The sequence below is a fragment of the Nomascus leucogenys genome, chromosome 14, assembly GCF_006542625.1.
Source record: "Nomascus leucogenys isolate Asia chromosome 14, Asia_NLE_v1, whole genome shotgun sequence".
In the NCBI taxonomy this organism is placed as follows: domain Eukaryota; kingdom Metazoa; phylum Chordata; class Mammalia; order Primates; family Hylobatidae; genus Nomascus; species Nomascus leucogenys.
The window spans coordinates 88,529,181-88,550,237 of NC_044394.1; the positions used below are offsets into that span (position 1 = coordinate 88,529,181).

The following is a 21,057-nucleotide window of genomic DNA, read 5'->3' on the forward strand; positions in this document are numbered from 1 at the left end:
TGACCCTCCTGAAGCCCTCACACCAACACTGTGTTTGCTGAAGGCCGCCAGGGCTCCAAGAATCCCAGCTGGCAGGCTTTTTTCTTTTTTTTAAATAAACATTTTTGTGCATATTTAAGGTAGACAACCTGATATGATGGGATTCATACAGATAGCACAAAGGTTCCTATAGTGAAGCAAGTTAACATATCCACCATCTCTCATAGTTACCCATTTTTGTTTTTGTTTTTGTGGCAAGGGCAGCTAAAACACACGCATTTTGCATGAACTCCAAGTACGAACAGTGCACGCTGATGGCCTGCAGTCCTCTGCCGTGCTTGGCTCTCTGGACGGTTCATTCTACATGGCTGTTGCTTTGTGTCCTCTGACCTCCCCATTCCCTATCCTGAACCCCCCAAACTTCTCTTCACTCAGACGGTGGGTGCTCCTGTAGGGCGGCAAGGCAAGGATGGGGCTCTCCAGGGAACCCTGCCAGTCCTCCATCTTCTGGTCACGACCTTGATGACAAAGCAGTGGAGACTCAAGTCAGGCAGGCTCACCTCCCAGCCATCCCCTCCCGAGGCGTCTGAGAGTGTTTGTTTGTTTGTTTTTTTGTTTGTTTTGAGACAGAGTTTTGCTCTTTTTGTCCAGGCTGGAGTGCAATGGCGCAATCTCGGCTCACTGCAACCTCCACCTCCCGAGTTCAAGTGATTCTCCTGCCTCAGCCTCCCAAGTAGCTGGGACTACAGGCCCGCACCACCACGCCCGGCTAATTTTGTATTTTTAGTAGAAATGGGGTTTCTCCATGTTGGCCAGGCTGGTCTTGAACTCCTGACCTCAGGTGATCTGCCTGCCTCAGCCTCCCAAAGTGCTGGGATTACAGGCGTGAGCCACCGTGCCCGGCCTGCCTCTGGGAGTTTTATGGTGCCAAGCACATCAGTGCCCCAGCAGGAGAGACATGAGGCTTACCCCACTAAATGAAGGCTGTTCCCCATTTTACAGAAGGAAAAACTGAGGCTTGGTGAGGTGACATGGCTCACCCACGAGTCTGGCCTCTGGAAAGAACAGACTTGGTAGAAGTGAGATGGGAGAGTGCCAAGGATGGACTTCCGGCAGAGCCACGTAAGGGCCTGGGCCACAGGCAGAGGATGAGAACCAGGACACGGCAGTGTCTCCCAAACAAAGAGAGGTGAGATCATAGAGGCAGGGCTGGCCACCACCAAAGCCAGACAGGCAGAGCACACAGACCTGTGGTGCCTGCGCTCAGACACTACAAAGGCCCTGGTCACCTTACATGTCAGTAAAGCCATGGCCTTGGAGAGGGGACCCTGGGAGGCTGGGCCCCAGGCTCTTGCCACCACCTCGGAAAGACTGCCCAATGTGGTTCTTACAGAAGGCAGGAGCTCCTGGTCCACCTTGGTCTCCTGGAGGCATCATCCCTGCATCCCTGCTCAGACCCCATAAAGAACTTAGGAGAGTGCCCTCCCAGAGGCCAGCAGACTCAGTTATAGGGCAATTGGGAGCATTGGCCAGGGTCCGATAACACCTTGAATGTGTAAGCCTCAGTAGGCACATGGCACACAGTAGGTCCTCATAAACACCTTCGAGTCGTGCGTAGGCGGTGACAGCCCTTCTTTGCCACGGCCACAGCCCTACGCTGCAAGCCCCACCACCTGAGCTCCGCAGCCAGGGCCCGGTTGGACCTCTCGGGCCATCAGCAGCTCTCCCTCCTCCCTGCATGCAGCACCCATTTCCTACCTGGCCCACGTGTTCCAGCCCAGCATCCCGGAGGTGACGGCCGCAATGGAGGCGAGGCTGCCAGCCAGCACGATGGTGGGTGCCTTGGGTAACTCTCCTGGGAGGGGGGCGGAGGCAGCTGCGTTGGGCTTCCTTTAGGCAGGGGCCAGGGTGGGCATGGTTGCCTCCTGTGCCCTCTCTGCTCTCAGCAGTGGCTGGGTAGAGCTGTCCCACTTCCCATCGACCTGTGTCTTGGACACTAGCACCCTCCCAGCACAGAAGCACCAGCTGCCCCTCTGGAAATCCAAGGGCCCTCTCACCTGGGGGCACCAGTGTGAGGGCGCTGTGCTGGACACTGATGTTGTTTGCAGCCTGGCACTGGAACCAGTCCAATGTCTGGCTCGGCAGGAAGGAGAAGTTGGCAGGCTGCCCGTGGCGTGGTCTCTGCTGCAGGTGGACCTGCCCGTCCTTCCCGACCAGGCTGTAGGTGATGGGTGGGCTGCCCGAGAACGCCTGGCAGGACATCTCCACCCTGGGGCCTGACCCTCTGTCCCGCAGAGTGAAGTTGGCCTGCAGCTCAGACACTGGCTCTGGCAGGGTGGGGGGAGGTAGCACAGGCATGGCTGAGCGGTTTTAAACCCCTCCTCCTCAGTAAGTTCTCCTCATTACAAAATGCCTAATGAGCTTAGCTGTGGCTGCCGCTTCCTCCAGGCCGCCTTCTAGAGTTTGCCCTCCACCTTGTGTCTGGGCTGCTGCCCTACCTGCCGTGTGTACCACACAATTTCACATTTGGTTTTTATCTTACTTTTACTTTATTTTGAAACAGGGTCTTGCTCTGTCGCCCAGGCTGGAGTGCAGTGGCGCGATCTAGGCCCACTGCAACCTCCGCCTCCCCAGCTCAAGCAATTCTCCCATCTCAGCCTCCCGAGTAGCTAGGACTACAGGTGTGCACCACCACATCCAGCTAATTTTTGTATTTTTTGTAGAGATGGGGTTTCACCATGTTGGCCAGGCTGGTCTCAAACTCCTGGGCTCAAGCAATCTTCTGCCTCAGCCTCCCAAAGTGCTGGGATTATAGGCATGAGCCACCATGCCTGGCCTGGTTTTATTCTTGTGTAGTATATTTCAGATTGCCAGACTTAGCCAATAAAAATACAGTTAAATTTTAATTTCAGATAAACAATGAATAATTTCTTACTATATGTATGTCCTATGTAAAATTTATCTGGCAACTCTATCACTCAGTCTCGTCTTTTTTACTGAAAGACAAGCTACTTCAGGGTAAGAACTGTCATGTAGAAGATTCTAGAATCCCTCAGGCCTTGAGCCTAATGCTCTAGACATTCTTACTGATTAGTAATAACCACCACACTTGCCACCTACTAAAAGGCTTTCATTTAATAGGTCCCCTGGAGTAGGACCTATTACTATTTTAGAGACAAAGTCTCTGTCGCCCAGGCTAGAGTGCAATGGTGTGATCACGGCTCACTGCAGGCTCCAACTCCTGGGCTCAAATGATCCTCCCATCTCAGCCACCCAAGTAGCTGGGACAACAGGCATGCACCACCACACCTGATGAATTTTTTAAAAAATTGCTAATGGCTGGGTGCAGTGGCTCATGCCTGTAATCCCAGCACTTTAGGAGGCCTAGGTGGGTGGATCACTTGAGGTCAGGAGTTTGAGACCAGCCTGGCCAACATGGTGAAACCCCGTGTCTACTAAAAATACAAAAATTTGTCGGGCAAGGGGGCAAGGGCCTGTAGTCCCAGCTACTCGGGAGGCTGAGGCAGGAGAATCACTTGAATCTGGGAGGCGGAGGTTGCAGTGAGCCGAGATCGTGTCACTGCGGTTCAGCCTGGGCGACAGAGCAAGACTCCATCTCAAAAAAAGAAAATAATTTTTTTGTAGACATAGAGTGTCACTCTGTGGTCCAGGCTGGTCTCAAACTCTTGGCTTCAAAGGATTCTCCCACTTTGGCCTCCCAAAATGCTGGGAATACAGATGTGAGCCACCTCATAGGCCTCCGTTATTATTTTCCTTTTGCAGAAAAAGCAGTTGAAGCTCAGCGGTCCGATGACTTGCTCAAGACCCCAGCCAGTAAGTGTGGGGATTTGAACCTTGGACCTGTTGGGCTGCAGACCCTGGGCTCATCTCCCCTAGGCTGTCTTTTCCTGGTGTTCTTAGGGTGTGGGCCAAAGGATGAATGGGGAGTTTCCTTGTCCCACCCTAAGTTGGGCAATACTTCCTGGTTCCCATACCCCATAGCTCCCACCAAGAAGGTTACCTGAGTTACTATCAGGATGGAAACAGGAAGAAGGCAGGGTTTGGAGCTGGACAGAGTGGGGTTTGAAAGCAGCCTTGGCCACTTGCCAGCCATGTGGCCTGGGGCGACTTTCTTTTTTTTTTTTTGAGACAGAGTCTCACTCTGTCGCCCAGGCTGGCGTGCAGTGGCACGAACTCGGCTCACTGCAACCTTCATCTCCTGGTTTCAAGTGACTGTCTTGCCTCAGTCTCCCCAGCAGCTGGGATTATAGGTGTCCACCACTACACCCAGCTAATTTTTGTATTTTTAGTAGAGATAGGGTTTCACTACGTTGGCCAGACTGGTCTGGAACTCCTGACCTCAAGTGATCCACCCGCCGGGGCCTCCCAAAATGCTGGGATTACAGGCGTGAGCCACCACACCCAGCCCCTGGGGCAACTTTCTTAACTCCCCAGAGCTTTAGCTTCCATAGCTACAGACCCAGAGGCTCAGACCCCACCCCTGACACTGCTGTGAAGATCAAGTGAAGTAATGCACAAAATGTGCCTAACTTTTTTTTTCGGTTTTTTTTTTGGAGACGCTCTGTTACCCAGGCTGGAGTACAGTGGCGCAATCTTGACTCACTGCAACCTCTGCCTCCCGGGTTCAAGTGATTCTCCTGCCTCAGCCTCCTGAGTAGCTGGGACTACAGGTGCACCCCACCACACCCGGCTAATCTTTGTATTTTTAGTAGAAACGGGGTTTCGCCATGTTGCCCAGGCTAGTCTCGAACTCCTGGGCTCCAGCGATCAGCCTGTCTCGGCCTCCCACAGTGCTGGGATTTGCGCCCAGCCAAACGTGCCTAGTTTAGCACCTTGAGGTCCAAGCTGACAAATGGGGCCCAGTCATTTCTGCCATCCATCAGGCTCTTTCCCTCTGTGCCCTCAGGCCCCCGCCAGGAGACTGTGCCCTCAGGGCCCCAGCCAGGGATGGCAAGCCCTGAGAAAAGGCCCCGAGGGACTGAGAATGGTCTTGGAGGTGGCAGCCTGTCCTTGTCCACACCCTCAAGCCCTGGCTCTCCCTAACCCCAGCAAGGTTTACAATTCCCACTCCCAGAGCTCCCCATTGATCTGCACCCCACCTGCCTCCTCAGCCCTGTGCCCCACACCGCACTCACTGGACCACAGCTCCCAGTACATCTGCAGCCTGGCACTGTCCACATGGGCACCTGAGGTGGAGGCCGCCCGGCAGAAGTAGGTGAGCAGGTCTGGACTGGACTTGAGTGTGATGTTGAGGTTGAAGGAGGCCGGCTCATGGGTCTTCACCAACTTCTTGGCCACCTTGATGTTCTTGGTTCCACAGAGGGAATAGCTGATGGGCGGTGGTGCCTGGGGTGCATGGCAGGTTATGAGTACCCGGCGGCCTTTGGGGAAAACTTCCAGGACTTTGTAGGCAATGGAGACCACAGGGGTGATATCTGGAAGATGAAAAGGTCCAAGAAAGAAAACGACATTGATCAAGCACCTTAAGAAGGTACTGGTTTGGCCAGGCTCGGTGGCAAACACCTGTAATCCCAGCGTTTGGGAGGTCCAGGCGGACGGATCACTTGAGGTCAGGAGTTCAAAACCAGTGTAGCCGACATGGTGAAAGTCTGTCTCTACTACAAATACAAAAATTAGCCGGGCATAGTGGTGCGCGCCTGTAATCCCTGCTACTCGGGAAGCTAAGGCAGGAGAATCTCTTGAACCAGGAGGGCGGAGGTGGCAGTGAGCCGAGATCACGCCACTGCACTCCAGCCTGGGTGACAGAGGGAGACTCAGGAAAAAAAAAAAAAAAAAAAGGATGCTGGGTTTAGCATGTTCTCTCTCTCTTTTTTTTTCTTTTTAGATGGAGTCTTGCTCTGTCACCCAGGCTGGAGTGCAGTGGCACGATCTCTGCTCACCACAACCTCCGCCTCCTGAGTTCAAGTGATTCTCCTGCCTCAGCCTCCCGAGTAGCTGGGACTGCAGGCGCATGCCACCACGCCTGGCTACTTTTTGTATTTTTAGTAGAGACAGGGTTTCACCATGTTGGTCAGGCTGGTCTCGAACTCCTGACCTCGTGATCCACCCGCCTCGGCCTCCCAAAGTGCTGGGATTACAGGTGTGAGCCACCGCGCCCCACTGCAATTTACTTCTATAACAAACCTGCACATGTACCCTGAACCTAAAAATTACAAATAAATAAATGAAACCAGTAGACCTCAGAATAAAGAAAAAATAAAGAAAGAAAATACTGATTTAGTGATTCCTCAAAAAGTTAAACAGACTTACCATATGACTCAACAATTCCATGCCTAGACATATACCAAATAATAGAAAACAGGGACTCAAACAGATACCTGTACACACACGTTCGTGGCAGCGTGATTCACCACAGCCAAAAGGTGGAAACGGCCCAAATATCTATCAACGGACGAATGGGTAAATAGAATGTGGTTGATCCATATAAGGAATATTACTCAGCCTTAGAAAGAAATGAACACAGATGCAGGCTGCAGCAGGGATGAACCGTAACAACATTCCACTAAACAAAAAGGCAGATGCGAAGGGCAACCGTTGCATGATTCCATGTGTGTGCAAAGTTCAGAATAGGAAAACCCACAGAGATAGAAAGCAGGTTGGTGGTTACTGGGGCCCAGGGGAGGGGGAAATGGGGAGTAACTGCCTAATAGATACGGGGTTTCCTTTTGGGGTGATGAAAATCTTTCGGAACTAGATAGCGGTGGTGGTTGTGCAACATTCTGAATGCACTAAATGCTGCTGAATTCTCACTTTTTTTTTTTTTGAGACAGAGTCTTGCACTGTCGCCTCCCGTGTTCAAGAGATTCTCGTGCCTCAGCCTCCAGAGTAGCTGGGATTAGAGGCACCCGCCACCACGCCCGGCTAATTTTTGTATTTTTAGTAGACATGGGGGTTTCATCATGTTGGCCAGACTGGTCTTGAACTCGAGACCTCAGGTGATCTGCCCGCCCCAGCCTCCCAAAGCGCTGGGATTACAGGTGTAAGCCACTGTGCCTGGCCCACTTTTATTTCTTTATTTAAAGACAGAGTCTTGCTCTGTCGTCCAGACTGGAGTGCAGTAGCACGATCTCAGCTCACTGCAACCTCCACCTCCTGGGTTCAAGCGATTCTCATGTCTCAGCCTACCAGGTAGTGGGGACTCCAGGCATGCACCACCATGCCCAGCTAATTTTTGTATTTTCAGTAGAGATGGGGTTTTTTCTTTTTTTTTTTTGAGACGGAGTCTTGCTCTGTCCCCCAGGCTGGAGTGCAGTGGCGCGATCTTGGCTCACTGCAAGCTCCGCCTCCCAGGTTCACGCCATTCTCCTGCCTCAGCCTCTCCGAGTAGCTGGGACTACAGGCGCCCGCCACCACGCCCGGCTAATTTTTTTGTATTTTTAGTAGAGACGGTAGAGACAGGGTTTCACCGTGTTAGCCAGGATGGTCTCGATCTCCTGACCTTGTGCTCCGCCCGCCTCAACCTCCCAAAGTGCTGGGATTACAGGCTTGAGCCACCGTGCCCGGCCTCTCTCTTTTTTTTTTTCCATATTAAACTTGTAGTTTTATTCAGGTTTGATTTTTTTTTTTTTTTGAGACGGAGTCTCGCTCTGTCGCCCAGGCTAGAGTGCAGTGGTGCGATCTCGGCTCACTGCAAGCTCCGCCTCCCGGGTTCACGCCATTCTCCTGCCTCAGTCTCTCCGAGTAGCTGGGACTACAGGCGCCCGCCACCACGCCCGGCTAATTTTTTTGTATTTTTAGTAGAGACGGTAGAGACGGGGTTTCACCGTGTTAGCCAGGATGGTCTCGATCTCCTGACCTTGTGCTCCGCCCGCCTCAGCCTCCCAAAGTGCTGGGATTACAAGCGTGAGCCACCGCGCCCGGCCCAGGTTTGATTTTAACAAATGTGTTGGGGAGAGAGCCCGCAGGGAAGGGTAAAGCCCACGGGGGCAGGGCCCTCCCAGGTTTGGGGAGAGACACAGGCAGGGGAGGGGGCTGGTCTCCAGTCTGTTGGGGTGGTGCTCAGGGTAAAGGGCTATGGGCAACAGGGGACCAGACCAGGGATGAGTGGGGAGGGCATAAGGACCATTTGCCAGAATCCACCGCTTTCTGATTCCAGATTGAATTAAAAAACAAAAACTAAACCGCAAGCAGCACCCACCCCCTTCTCCCCGAGCAGGGCTGCAGTGTGAGGGGGAAGAGGAGGGCAGCTTCCCCAGGGCCACGGCTTCGCTTGCTCCTGGCCAAGGGAGCTGGGTGAAGGGCAGGGGCTATCCGACAGATTGAGGGGATGCGGAAAACCAAAATAAAACATCAAATAAATTGTGTAGGAGGAGGCCGAGATCGCGCCACTGCACTCCAGCCTGGGCGACAGGGCGAGACTCCGTCTCAAAAAAAAAAAAAAAAAAAAATTATGTAGGAGGAGTCCAGCAGCCTAGGACCAGGCCAGAGCCAAGCCAGGCTGGGGGAGGGGGCCTCTTGGGAGGATCACTGCTGTCACCAACGCCACCCTGGGAGCCTCGATTGCAGCAGCTGCCTCCTCAGTCATGGCAGACAGCACCATGATCAGGATCTCTTCTCCACAGCCGTACTTCTGCTCGATCTCCTTGCCAAGGTCTCCCTCATGCAGACGAAGGTCCTCTTGCACCTCCCGGCTGTCCTGGAGCAGTGATAGGTGCCCATCCTGGATGCCAATCAGCTGGAAGTCATTCCTTTTGATGTTGGGGACATCCATTTTGTGAGTTGATGGGCAGATATCTTCATATTTCTTCCCAGTAAAGATGTCAGTACCAACCAGGTGGACCTTGGCATGGCCGTGCTTGCCAGTCATCGAGGTAGACATCTGGATGATCTTACGTGGCCGGCCTTTGAGTAACACAAAGCTATTTTTTTTTTTTTTTTTTTTTTTGAGACAGGGTCTCGCTCTGTCGCCCAGGCTGGAGTGCAGTGACACTCTGCAAGCTCTGCCTCCCGGGTTCACGCCATTCTCCTGCCTCAGCCTCCAGAGTAGCTGGGACTACAGGCGCCCGCCACCACGCCCAGCTAATTTTTGTATTTTTAGTAGAGGCAGGGTTTCACCATTTTAGCCAGGATGGTTTTGAGCTCCTGACCTTGTGATCCGCCTGCCTCGGCCTCCCAAAGTGCTGGGATTATGGGCGTGAGCCACTGCGCCTGGCCCACAAAGCCATTCTTACATAATGCTGAGCACTGCATTGGGAAGGTGGCTGAGGCCTCTGCATCTCCTGTCTTAAAGTCCAAGTCATCTGCCATTTTAAGAGGCTTTGATTCCAACTCAAACGAACGCACTGACTCGACCCTGTCCGCTGGCTGCAAGCCCAACTACTGCCTCCGAGCCCACCACTGCCGCCGCCGCCGCTGCTGAACACAGGTCTTAGTACGCAGGCACCCGAGACGGGTTTTCACCATGTGGGCCAGGCTGCTCTTGAACTCCTGACCTCATGATGGGTCTGCCTCGGCCTCCCAAAGTGCTGGGATTACGGGTGTGAGCCACCGTGCCTGGCCTAAGTTTTGTATTTTTAGTAGAGACAGGGTTTCACTATGTTGGTTAGGCTGGTCTTGAACTCCTGGCCTCAAGTCATCCGGCCGCCTCGGCCTCCCAAAGTGCTGGCATTACAAGCGTGAGCCAGCGTGCCCGGCGAATTATCACTTTTAAATGGTTGACTTTTTGTTATGTGAATTTCACCTGTAAAAAAAAGAAAATACTAGAAAAAGGGCTACCTCCTGGGTTTAGGCTGTTTCTTTCCAGAATATTTTTCTATAAAAACAAAATGCGTCCAGGCACGGTGGCCACCATGTCTGGAATCCCAGCACTTTGGGAAGCTGAGGTGGGTGGATTGCTTGAGCCTCGGAGTTTGAGATCAGCTTCAACAACACAGTGAGAACCACTCTAAAAATAAATAAATAAACAAAATTAGTCAGGTGTGGTGGTGCTCGCCTGTGGTCCCAGCTACTCCAGAGGTTGAGGGGAGAGGATCACTTACTTGAGCTTGGGAGACTGAAGCTACAGTGAGCTATGATCGTGCCACTGCACTCCAGCCTGGGTGAAAGAGTGAGACCCTATTTCTTAAATAATTAATTAATTAATTAATTAATTAAATAAAAGGAGTTTTGAAGAATTCGAGGCTCCTGTAGGAGACCAGCCTGCTCACGGCACCTAAAGTGCTCTTCTCCCTAGACCCAGATCAAAACCAGCCGGTCAGCGCATTCCAGCAGGCCTTCACCCACCTATGCCAGGTATTTGCTTTCTGCTTGTAAGTGACTTCTCTCTTTTGGAAGCAAATCCTGGAGTCAATTTCATTGCTGAAAACATCTCTGAGATCTTCCTAGTGGGCCTGATGCTATCCTTGCTGATTTTTTTTTTTTTTTTTTTAGAGATGGAGTTTTGCTCTGTTGCCCAGGCTGGAGTGCAGTGGTGCGATCTTGGCTCACTACAACCTCTGCCTCCTGGGTTCAAGTGATTCTCCTGCCTCAGCCTCCCAAGTAGCTGGGACTATAGGCACCCGCAACCACGCCCGGCTAATTTTTGTATTTTTAGTAGAGACTGGGTTTAGCCATGTTGGCCAGGCTGGTCTCGAACTCTTGACCTCAGGTGATCCGCCTGCCTGGGCCTCCCAAAGCGCTGGGATTACAGGCGTGAGCCACTGTGCCTGGCCATCACTGATTCTTTAAGACAGCAATTGGGATTAAACAAAAAAGTTTCTGGAATAGGGGTTTGAGGGAGAGGGTTGTGTTATACCAATGGCAGGGACCTGTTTGCATTTCAAGAATAGTGCGTAGGCCGGGCATGGTGGCTCACATCTGTATTCCCAGCACTGTGAGGCCGAGGCGGGTGGATCACCTGAGGTCAGGAGTTCGAGACCAGCCTGGCCAACATAGAGAAACCCCGTCTCTACTAAAAATACAAAAATTATCTGGGCATGGTGGTACATGCCTGTAATCCCAGCTACTCAGAAGACTGAGGCCAGAGAATCATTTGAACCCAGGAGACAGAGGTTACAGTGAGCCAATATCCTGCCACTGTACTCTAGCATGGGTGACAGAGCAAGACTCCATCTCAAAAAAAAAGAAAGAAAATAAAGAAAAAGAATAGTGTGTATCAGGTGGGCACAGTAGCTCAGGCCCGTAATACCAGCACTTTGGGAAGGCCAAGGCAGGAGGATTGCTTAAGCCCAGGGGTTCCAGACCAGCCTGGGCAACACAGTGAGACCCCACCTCTATTTAATCAAAAGAAAAATTAAAAAGAAAAAAAGAATACTGTGTAGTTGGGGCAGTGCGTGGGGGAGGGGTAGAAAGAAGGGCCTATGAAATCTGAATATTATCGACGTCATGAATCGCCTTTGCTCGGCTGGGCATGTCTGCTCTGGAAACCACCCTGCAATGAGGAATCTGCTGATTGAGCAGAGAACTGGAACAAGCTAGAGTGTGTGACCACTAAGCATATTTCATTCTAGACCAGTAACTCTCAACCAGGAGCAATTTTGCCTCCAGGGGACCTTTGGGTCTGGGGACATTTTCGGTTGTCAGTATTGGGAGGTGCACTAGCTTGGGCAACACAGCAAGACCCTATCTCCACAAAAAAAAAAAAAAAAAAATAGGGGTTGCTGCTGACATTTAGTAGGTAGAGGCCAAGGATGTCGCAAAGCATCCTACAGTGCACAGTCAGCCCCCACCGCGAAGAATGGTCTGGCCTCAAATGTCAGGAGTGCTGAGGTTGACAACTCTGGTCTAGACAACCGGCAGCAGCCTTCTAGAATCAGGATGTCTTCCCCTGCCCAGGGCTGCACAGACACCAACAATTATTTTCTCATCCGTGCCCCTTTGAAAATTTCATGAGAACTCTCCTTTTTATATTTATTTATTTATTTATTTATTTTTGAGATGGAGTCTCACTCTGTTACCCAGACTGGAGTGCAATGTCGTGATCTCGGCTCACTGCAACCTCCGCCTCCCAGGTTCAAGCAGTTCTTCTGCCTCAGCCTCCCAAGTAGCTGGGATTACAGGCATGCGTTACCACGCCTGGCTAATTTTGTATTTTTAGTAGAGACGGGGTTTCTCCATGTTGGTTAGGCTGGTCTCGAACGCCCGACCTCAGGTGATTCACCTGCCTCGGCCCCCCAACATGCTGGGATTACAGGAATGAGCCACTGTGCCCGGCCTATTTATTTATTTTTTTGAGATGAAGTCTTACCCTGTTGCCCAGGCCTCAGTGCAGTGGTGTAATCTTGGCTCACTGCAACCTCTGCCTCCCGGGTTCAAGCGATCTCCTGCCTCAGCTGCCCGAGTAGCTGGGACTACAGACACATGCCACCACGCCTAATTTTGTATTTTTGGTAGAGATGGGGTTTTACCACATTGACCAGACTGGTCCCGAACTCCTGACCTCAGGCGATCCGCCCACCTCAGCCTCCCAAAGTGCTGGGATTACAGGCATGAGCCACTGCACCCAGCCAGACTCTCCTTTTTAGATGGGGAATAATACTTTTTTTATTTTTTTTTTAGGCCTGGCACAGTGGCTCACACCTATAATTCCAGCACTTTGGGAGGCTGAGGAGGGTGAATTGTTTGAGGCCAGGAGTTCAAAGCCACCCTGGGCAACATGGTGAAACCCTGTCTCTATTAAAAATACACAAATTAGCCCGGTATGGTGGCTCGAGCCTGTAGTTCCAGCTATTTCGGAGGCTGAGGCATGAGAATCACTTGAACCTGAGAGGTGGAGTCTGTGGTGAGCCGAGATTGCGCTGCTGCACTCCATCCTGGGTGACAGAGTGAGACTGTGTCTCAAAAAAAAAAAAAAAAAAAAGGAATACTTTTTTTTTTTTTTTCCCCAAACAGGCTTTCATGGAAAAATCTTCGATTTGAAGAAAGTGAAGGTGTATCTGGAGGTGAAGGCACCCTCTGGGGCATCCTCTTGCAGATGCCTCTGCTGATTCATTTAGTCAGTTTGACCCTCAGGGCCAAGAGGCCTTCTCTTCATGGTCCAAAAACTATCGCAGGGGCCAGAAGCCTGCCTCATGTGGGGAAGTGGGAGTCCAGGCCTGACACGTGATCACCCTTTCTTTTCGCTCCCTTTGTGAAGGGAAATGATCTTGACTTACAAAAGTGGAAAGAAAAACTGCTCTCTCTTCATTTCCATTTCAGTCTTCATTAATAGAAGCTTGATTTGCATAAGTTCACAGACAGGAACCATTTTTAGAGTACACTGTAGCAGGGACATTCACTTTTTTTTTTCTTTTTTTGAGACGGAGTCTCGCTCTGTCACCCAGGCTGGAGTGCAGTGGTGCGATCTCGGTTCACTGCAACCTCCGCCTCCTGGGTTCAAGCGATTCTCCTGCCTTAGCCTCCCGAGTAGCTGGGATTACGGGTATGCACCACCACGCCTGGCTAATTTTTTGTATTTTTAGTAGAGCCGGGGTTTCTCCACGTTAGCCAGGCTGGTCTTGAACGCCTGAGCTCAGGAGATCGGCCCCCCTCGGACTCCCAGAGTGCTGGGAATACAGGGTGAGCCACCGCCCCGGGCCGCGCATTCACTTTATATCCTCACAAGACTTGTGTGGTTTTTTCCTTTTGATTATTTAGTTTATGGATCAGCCTGCCAATAAAGGATGGTCTATCTTTTTTTTTAATTTATTTTTTTTCTTTGAGACAGGGTCTTGCTTTGTCTCCTAGGCCTGAGTGCAGTGGCGCGATCTCAATTCACTGCAACCTCTGCCTCCCTGTTTCTTTTTTTTTTTTTTTTTTTTGAGACGGAGTTTTGCTCTTGTTGTCCAGGCTGGAGTGCAATGGCATGATCTCGGCTCACCACCACAACCTCTGTCTCCTGGGTTCAAGCGATTCTCCTGCCTCAGCCTCTCGAGTAACTGGGATTACAGGCATGCGCCTCCACACCTGGCTAATTTTTTTTTGTATTTTTAGTAGAGATGGGGTTTCTCCATGTTGGTCAGGCTGGTCTCGAACTCCTGACCTCAGGTGATCCATCTGCCTCGGCCTCCCAAAGTGCTAGGATTATACGCGTGAGACACCGCGCCCGGCTTCTGCTTCCCTGTTTCAAGTGATTCTCCTGCCTCACCCTCCTGAGTAGCTGGTATTACACATGCACGCCACCATGCTTGGCTAATTTTTGTATTTTTAGTAGAGATGGGGTTTCACCATGTTGGCCAGGCTGATCTACAATTCCTGACCTCAAGTGATCCACCCACCTCAGCCTTCCAAAGTGCTGGGATTATAGGCCTGAGCCACCTGCCTGGCCTATCATTTACTTTAAAATTCTTCTGCTTGTCTGGGCGTGGTGGCTCACGCCTATAATCCCAGAGCTTTCGGAGGCCGAGGCAGGGATCCCTTGAGCCCAGGAGTTTGAGACCAGCCTGGGCAAAAAAGCAAGATCCTGTCTCTAAGAAAAAAAAAAAAATTGGCTGGGTGCAGTGGCTCATGCCTATAATCCTAACACTTCGGGAGGCCGAGGCTGGTGAATCACTTGAGCTCAGAAGTTTGAGACCAGCCTGGGCAACATGGCAAAACCCCATCTCTACTAAAAATACAAAAATTAGCCAGGCATGGTGGCATGTGCCTGTAGTCCCAGCTACTTAGCAGGTAGAGGTGGGAGGATCTCTTGAACCCGGAAGGTGGAGGCTGCAGTGAGCCAAGAGTGCGCCACTGCGCTCCAGCCTGGGTGACAAAGTGAGACCCTGTCTCGAAAAAAAAAAAAAATTAAGTGGGCATGGTGGTATGCACCAGCTACTCAGGAGGCTGACATGGGAGGATGTTTGAGCCCAGGAGGTTGAGGCTTTAGTGAGCTGTAATCGCACCACTGCACTCCAGCCTGGGTGACAGAGCAAGACCCTGTCTCAAAATAAGTAAGTAAGTAAGTAAATAAATAAATAAAATTCATCTGCTCTGCAAGAGCACTTAAATAATGAGAAGGCACACTCAAAATCTGAAAAAGTGAGGACAAGGCTGCCCTCGGGACAGGAAGCTAAGCCAAGCCCAGGCTGGGCGCGGGGTCACTGCAGGGAAACTGTGGAGGGCTCATGTCCAGGCCGAGACACGGTGCTAGTGCCCTGAGTGACTCCGAAGCCCTTCCAGATTGTGCTACCCCCCTCCAGACTGGTCTCTGTGACAACAGGAAGCTTAGAAATTCCAGTCCCAACCCTGGAGGTTGCAATTCATTACACCTAGGGAGGGGCTCTGAGATCTGATTTTGAATAAGCCGCCGTCCGTTGAGGGTTGAATTATGTCCTCCAAAAAGACAGGTTCCAATGGTGACTCCCAGGACCTGCCCACGGGAACATATTTGGAAATCAGGTTTTTACAGCTGGCTCCCCTTCTCTCAAGTTAAATATTAACTCCAGTAATTCGTGCTGGGTTAGGGTGGGGCCTGACGAGAAGAGGAAAGGAGACTCAGACACACACAGGGAGAATGGCATGAGGGAGGCAACCCCCGGAAACCAGGACAGGAGCCAGGAGCAGGTGCTCCCGCGGGGCCTTGGGAGGACCCAGCCCTGCGGACTCTGAGTCTTGGAATTCAGCTTCCAGCACTGTCAGAGAATGTGTTTCCTTCCTTGTTGCTGTTGTCTTTTGGTTGTCTTTTGTCTTTCGCTTTTTTTGTTTTGAGACAGAGTCTTGCTGTCACTCAGGCTGGAGTGCAGTGGCACGATCTCGGCTTACTGCAACCTCCGCCTCTGGGTTCAAGCGATTCTCGTGCTTCAGCCTCCTGAGTAGCTGGGATTACAGGCACGCGCCACCATACCTGGCTGATTTTTGCATTTTTAGTAGAGACAGGGTTTCCGCATTTTGGCCATGCTGGTCTGGAACGCCTGACCTTAGGTGATCCGCCCACCCAGGCCTCCCAAAGTACTGGGATTATGGGCTTGAGCCATCACGCCTGGCCTTGTTTGTTTTTGTTTTTGTTTTGAGACAGAGTCTCACTCTGTTGCCCAGGCTGCAGTGCAGTGGCGCCATCCAGGCTCACTGCAACCTCAGCCTCCTGGGTTCAAGCGATTCTCCTGCCTCAGCCTCCTGAGTAGCTGGGAATACAGGCACCTGCCACCAAGCCTGGCTAATGTTTGTATTTTTAATAGAAATGGGGTTTCACCATGTTGGCCAGGCTGGTCTTGAACTCCTGACCTCAAGTGATCCGCCTGCCTTGGCCTCCCAAAGTGCTGGGATTACAGACGTGGGCCACCGTGCCTGGCCTCCTCTGTGCCGTTTGGAGTGTAGGCTCAGCCGGAATCAAAATCCCCTATATCCTCAACCTTCCAACCAACACCCTCCATCCTCTACATCTGATGGAAACCAGACACCTCCTTCCCAGAGCACTGTCTACCCCTTCAGGCGTCCCAGGTGATGTGGATCCCGGCAGCCTTCATGGCACCGGGCTAGGAGAAAGGCGGACAACATCTTCTTGACATTTCCCCTTCCCTAAACTTTTCTCCCCTCTCCTTGCTAAACAGCAGCTATGTCTTCAGATACATTCCACTCTGTCTTCTGGATTACAATTATCTACCAACACCTATCCCTCCTTGAAGATGCCTGTCCATGGTTCCTACCATGCTTAATGCTACACTTGCCAGAATTCTTGGGGATTTCAAAATACACAGGCACAGTGGCTCACACCTGTAACCCCCGCACTTTGGGAGGTTAAAGAGGGGGGATTGCTTGAGGCCAGGAGTTCAAGACCAGCTGGGCAAAATAGGAAGACCCAATCGCTACAAAACAATTGAAATATTAGGCCTGGCAGGGTGGCTCATGCCTGTAATCCCAGCACTTTGGGAGGCCGAGGCAGGCAGATCACTTGAGCTTGAGTCTGAGACGAGCCTGGCCAACACAGCAAAACCCTGTCTCTACAAAAAATACAAAAATTAGCTGGGCATGGTGGTGTGTGCCTGTAGTCCCAGCTATTCTGGAGGCTGAGGTGGGATGATGGCTTGAGCCCAGGAGATGGAGGTTGCAGGGAGCCAAGTTTGTGCCGCTGTATTCCAACCTGGGCAAAACAGCAAGCAAGGCCAGGCACAGTGGCTCACGCCTGTAATCCCAGCATTTGGGGAGGCTGAGGTGGGCAGATCACGAGGTCAGGAGATCGAGACCATCCTGGCTAACGTGGTGAAACCCCATCTTTACTAAAAGTAGAAAAAATTAGCTGGCTGTGGTGGCATGTGCCTGTAGTCCCAGCTACTGAGGAGACTGAGGCAGGAAAATCCCTTGAACCCAGGAGGTGGAGCTTGCAGTGAGCCAAGATTGCACCACTGCGCTCCAGCCTGGGTGACAGAGCAGGACCCCATCTCAAAAAAAAATAAATTAAATATTAGCGGGGTGTGATGGCATGTGCCTGTAGTCCCAGGTACTTGGGAGGCTGAGGCAGGAGGATTGCTTAAGCCTTGGAGGTCAAGGCTGCAGTGAACGGTGATTGTGCCACTGCACTTTAGCCTTGGTGACAGAACGAGACCCTGTGTCTAAAAGCAAAATGGAACAAAACAAAAAGCCAAACTACGCAGAGATGATCTTTCGAATATCCTGATCCCTCAGGTCCTTCGCATGTGCCCAGCTTTCCACTCCCACTGAAGCTGTTTCAGCTGCATAATATGCCATCTCCAGGCTGCACTTTATTTAGCCAGTACTTCCAGATGGGCCAACGACTTTGGCACCTTTTTTTTTTTTGAGGCAGAGTCTCTCTCTGTTGCCCAGGCTGGAGTGCAGTGGTGCGATCTTGGTTCACTGCAACCTCCGCCTGCTGGATTCAATGGATTCTCCCACCTCAGCCTCCCGAGTAGCTGGGATTACAGACGTGCACCACCATGCCCAGCTAATTTTTGTATTTTCAGTAGAGACGGGGTTTCGCCATATTGGTCAGGCTGGTCTCAAACTCCCGACCTCAGGTGATCTGCCCGCCTCGGCCTCCCAAAGTGCTGGGATTCCAGGCATGAGCAGCTGCGCCTGGCTTGGCGCCAGCTTTCATGGCTGTCCTCATCCCATCCCATGCCATCTGCCAGCCGCTGCTATTGGCCTCCAGAATGTATGTCCACCCCATCTCCCTGCCTCTCCTGCATTGCCCACTCTCTCCTCTGGATCCCCAGAGTAGCCTAGTGGCTCTCTTGGATTTTGCCTTTGATCTCCATCCCACACAGGGTCCAAATGACCTCATCAAGGGTAAATCAGATTGCTTTTTCCCCTCCAAACTTCCTATGGCTGCGTCCCACAGGGCTCTCCCAGGTCAACCCCACACCACGCCTCTGACCTCATTCAATACCCTTTGCCCCTTGCTTCCTGTGCTCTGGCCACACAGGGTCCCTGCCCAGGTACTTCCTGCTCGGTCAGCTCCTTCGGGTCCTTGCTGCACAGCCCCTTCCCAAACTCCACCCTCCCCTGCAAATGCTGCCCTCCTTCCCCTACCTACCCTGTGTTCCCTTTCCTTCTACCCTGCTTGCTTTTCTCTAGAACATTCTAACATACCTTAGAATGTGCTTTTTTTGCTCTATCACCCAGGCTGAAGTACAGTGTTAATGATTACAGTTCACTGCAGCCTCACTTCCCGGACAAGCAATCCTCCCACCTCAGCCTCCCGAGTAGCTGGGACAACAGGTGCACTGCCCACCATGCCCAGCTAATTAAAAAAAAATTTTTTTTTATACAAAAAAATCAGCTGGGCATAGTGGTGCACATCTGTCATCTCAGCTACTCAGGAGGCTGGGTGGAAGAATCCCTTGACTCCAGGAGGCAGAGGTTGCAGTAAGCTGAGATCGAGCCACTGCACTCCAGCCTGGGTGACAGAGTGAGACTCCATATCAAAAAAAAGATGGGGACTCACTGTGTGTTTTTTTTTTTTTTTAGAGATGGGGGTCTCACTGTGTTGCTCAGGCTGGTCTTGAACTCCTGGGCTCAACTGATCCTCTGGCTACAGCCTCCCAAAGTGCTGGGATAACAGGCATAAGCCACTGAATGTTCTTATTTTTATTATCATCTGTCCCCCCAACCCCCACTAGAATGTAAGATACAGGAGGGGTTTGTTTCCGTGCCTTGCCACATTCTCAGGGCCTGGAATGGTGCCTGCAACTAAACAGGTGCTCAAGTATTTGTTCAATAAATAAATGATTTATCAGTCAGTCTCTTAGGAGTTTAGTTAGCAGGAATTGTTTAGCAAGAATCAGATAAGTCAAGAGCCAGCCAAGAGGGGGAGGCGGAACTGCCCTGCACAGGTACTTCCCGGAGCCCCAGCTGCCTGCTCTCTTTTTAGCAGCCACACCAACAATGTATCCATTTTTAAAGCAAATGAGGAAATAATGGTTCAACCTGGGCCTCATTCAAGTGAGACTGGCGTCATCATTACCCGGTGGGTACCTGCCCTTTAGCAAAATAGAGGGGGAAGGCCCTGCTCTGTAACCTGGTGGCCTAGCAACAAGGGGCAAGGGTTGGTTGGGACAATACAGGGAGGTGACTGTCCATCCTCACCTTAATGGACATGAGGGGAGGGGAGGGAAGGATGGGGCAAGAAAGTGCAGGCAGAAGGATGGAGCAGGCAAAGATGAGGAAGCAGGCCAGGTTAGGGGCTGTCAGAGACCTTCCCCAGCGTCCCCTCCTCCCTGGTCCTGTACCCAGCTGGGTCCCAGATGCTCTCCACTCTCAGGCTGCCTCTACAAGGAAGGCAGCCTCGTGTATGTCAGGCCCCTGGGGGAGCCTCAACTTCACCATCCCCTCATGGCCCTCCTCCTGGTCGGAGAATCCCAACCTCCCAGGCCCCACCAGAATTCCCCAGCCCTCCACGGGGCCTCGCCCACCGGGCAGAGCTGTGAGGGTCTCAGGGGGGCTTCTGCTCCCGATCAGGGACCTGGGGCAGAGTGATGAGGATGCACCTGCCCAGGGAATCTTCCCTCCAAACAGCCCAGCCAAAGGCTGGAAGCTGAGCAACTTCCCTGCCTGTGTGCCCCGGAGGTCCCCACACTGGCCTGCTTGGCCTGCCCATCTCCATCACTCCTAGAGCCCTGCAGGGTGGAGAGAGTGTTCCAGAACTGTCCAGCCATCCTCCAGCACACACCTCCCCACTAGTAACTTCCTTCCCAGCCGAGGCGCCCTCCACCGTGGGGGTTCTGACACCAGGGTCCCAGCTGGGGGACTTCTCCCTGCAGCAGGCTGTGCCACTTACCTTCCTCCTGCACCTTGGAGAAGCTGCTGGCAGCTGTAAGAGAGGTGAGGGCGATGAGGAGAGGGCCTGGCGTGGAGGGGAGACCAGAGACAGCCTCGAGACCCACCTGCTGAAGCCAGGAGGGAGGAGCAGACTGAATCCTGGTAGTGAGGCCCCCAGGACTCAGCTGGCACCATCACTCACAAAAGCTCTTTTGCGCCCTTCCCCCTCCACAACATCTCCTATCATCAGCCCATTTTGCAGATGGGTAAGTAGTGAGCCCAGAATGGTGAAGCAATCCCTGGACCACATATGCAGCAAGTTTAGGTGCTGGTCCGAGACTCAAGCCCAGATCTTTCCCTCTCTGTCCCGTGTTTCCAGAGGTGCCCTTGCCTTCAGGCCTCATCTCTCCTGTGCTCCCAGTACCCCCACCTGAGCCCGAGACCTCAAGGCCCCAGCAGCAGCCCCGCCATCACTTCCCTGGTGGACTCACCCAGCACGGCCAAGCAGAGCAGCCCAGGGAGCCCCATGCCTCGGTGGGTGTGGGGCCTCTGCTCAGGCAGTGAGAACCTCCTAGTTCCTGGCCTCCCCCACCCTGAGGCCCCTGGGATGCTCCTTGGGTGGGTGCCTGCAGCGGGGAGATAACCTGGAGGCCGCAGCACCCCAGGGCCTCAGCTACCAGGGCTGGGCCCAGAGAGCCCTGGAGGACCAGTACAGCAAACTCCCCCTCAATCCCCAGAGAAGTCGAAGGAGTTTGGACCTTGAAGCCAGACCAGGGCTTAGACTCAGCAGTCACCTCTGAGCCGCAGGACCCTGGGCTCACGTGCTGGGCAGAAAGTGTCCATGCTCAGCGGGGCACAGTGGCTCACGCCTGTAATCCCAGCACTTTGGGAGGCCTGGGTGGGCGGATCTTCTGAGGTCAGGAGTTCAAG

General features: G+C 52.3%; 2 protein-coding genes across 2 annotated transcripts; both read right to left on the bottom strand.

The window, feature by feature from the left end:
* Window positions 1–225: 225 nt before the first annotated feature.
* On the bottom strand, window positions 226–20,704 carry C14H17orf99 (chromosome 14 C17orf99 homolog). The gene is made up of 5 exons (XM_030828133.1): window positions 20,619–20,704; window positions 20,147–20,179; window positions 5,136–5,435; window positions 2,037–2,306; window positions 226–497 (listed from the first exon to the last, which is right to left on the bottom strand). The coding sequence occupies exons 1-5, from the start codon at window positions 20,653–20,655 to the stop codon at window positions 340–342; spliced, it is 798 nt and encodes a 265-aa protein (XP_030683993.1). The 5' UTR covers window positions 20,656–20,704; the 3' UTR covers window positions 226–339.
* LOC105740826 (eukaryotic translation initiation factor 5A-1-like) lies at window positions 8,432–9,282 on the bottom strand. Its single transcript, XM_030828165.1, has 2 exons — window positions 9,164–9,282; window positions 8,432–8,879 (listed from the first exon to the last, which is right to left on the bottom strand). The coding sequence occupies exons 1-2, from the start codon at window positions 9,265–9,267 to the stop codon at window positions 8,432–8,434; spliced, it is 552 nt and encodes a 183-aa protein (XP_030684025.1). The 5' UTR covers window positions 9,268–9,282.
* Window positions 20,705–21,057: the final 353 nt, after the last annotated feature.

Excerpts from the sequence above, each read along its gene's own strand:
- LOC105740826 (XM_030828165.1), bottom strand. The coding sequence starts at position 9,267 with ATGGCAGATGACTTGGACTTTAAGACAGGAGATGCAGAGGCCTCAGCC. Across the intron at positions 8,880-9,163 it reads GGCTTTGTGGGCCAGGCGCA|CTTTGTGTTACTCAAAGGCC; the intron begins GTGGCTCACGCC and ends AAAAAAAAATAG.
- C14H17orf99 (XM_030828133.1), bottom strand. The coding sequence starts at position 20,655 with ATGGGGCTCCCTGGGCTGCTCTGCTTGGCCGTGCTGG. Across the intron at positions 5,436-20,146 it reads CTCCAAGGTGCAGGAGGAAG|ATATCACCCCTGTGGTCTCC; the intron begins GTAAGTGGCACA and ends TTCATCTTCCAG. Across the intron at positions 2,307-5,135 it reads GTACTGGGAGCTGTGGTCCA|AGCCAGTGTCTGAGCTGCAG; the intron begins GTGAGTGCGGTG and ends CCACCCTGCCAG.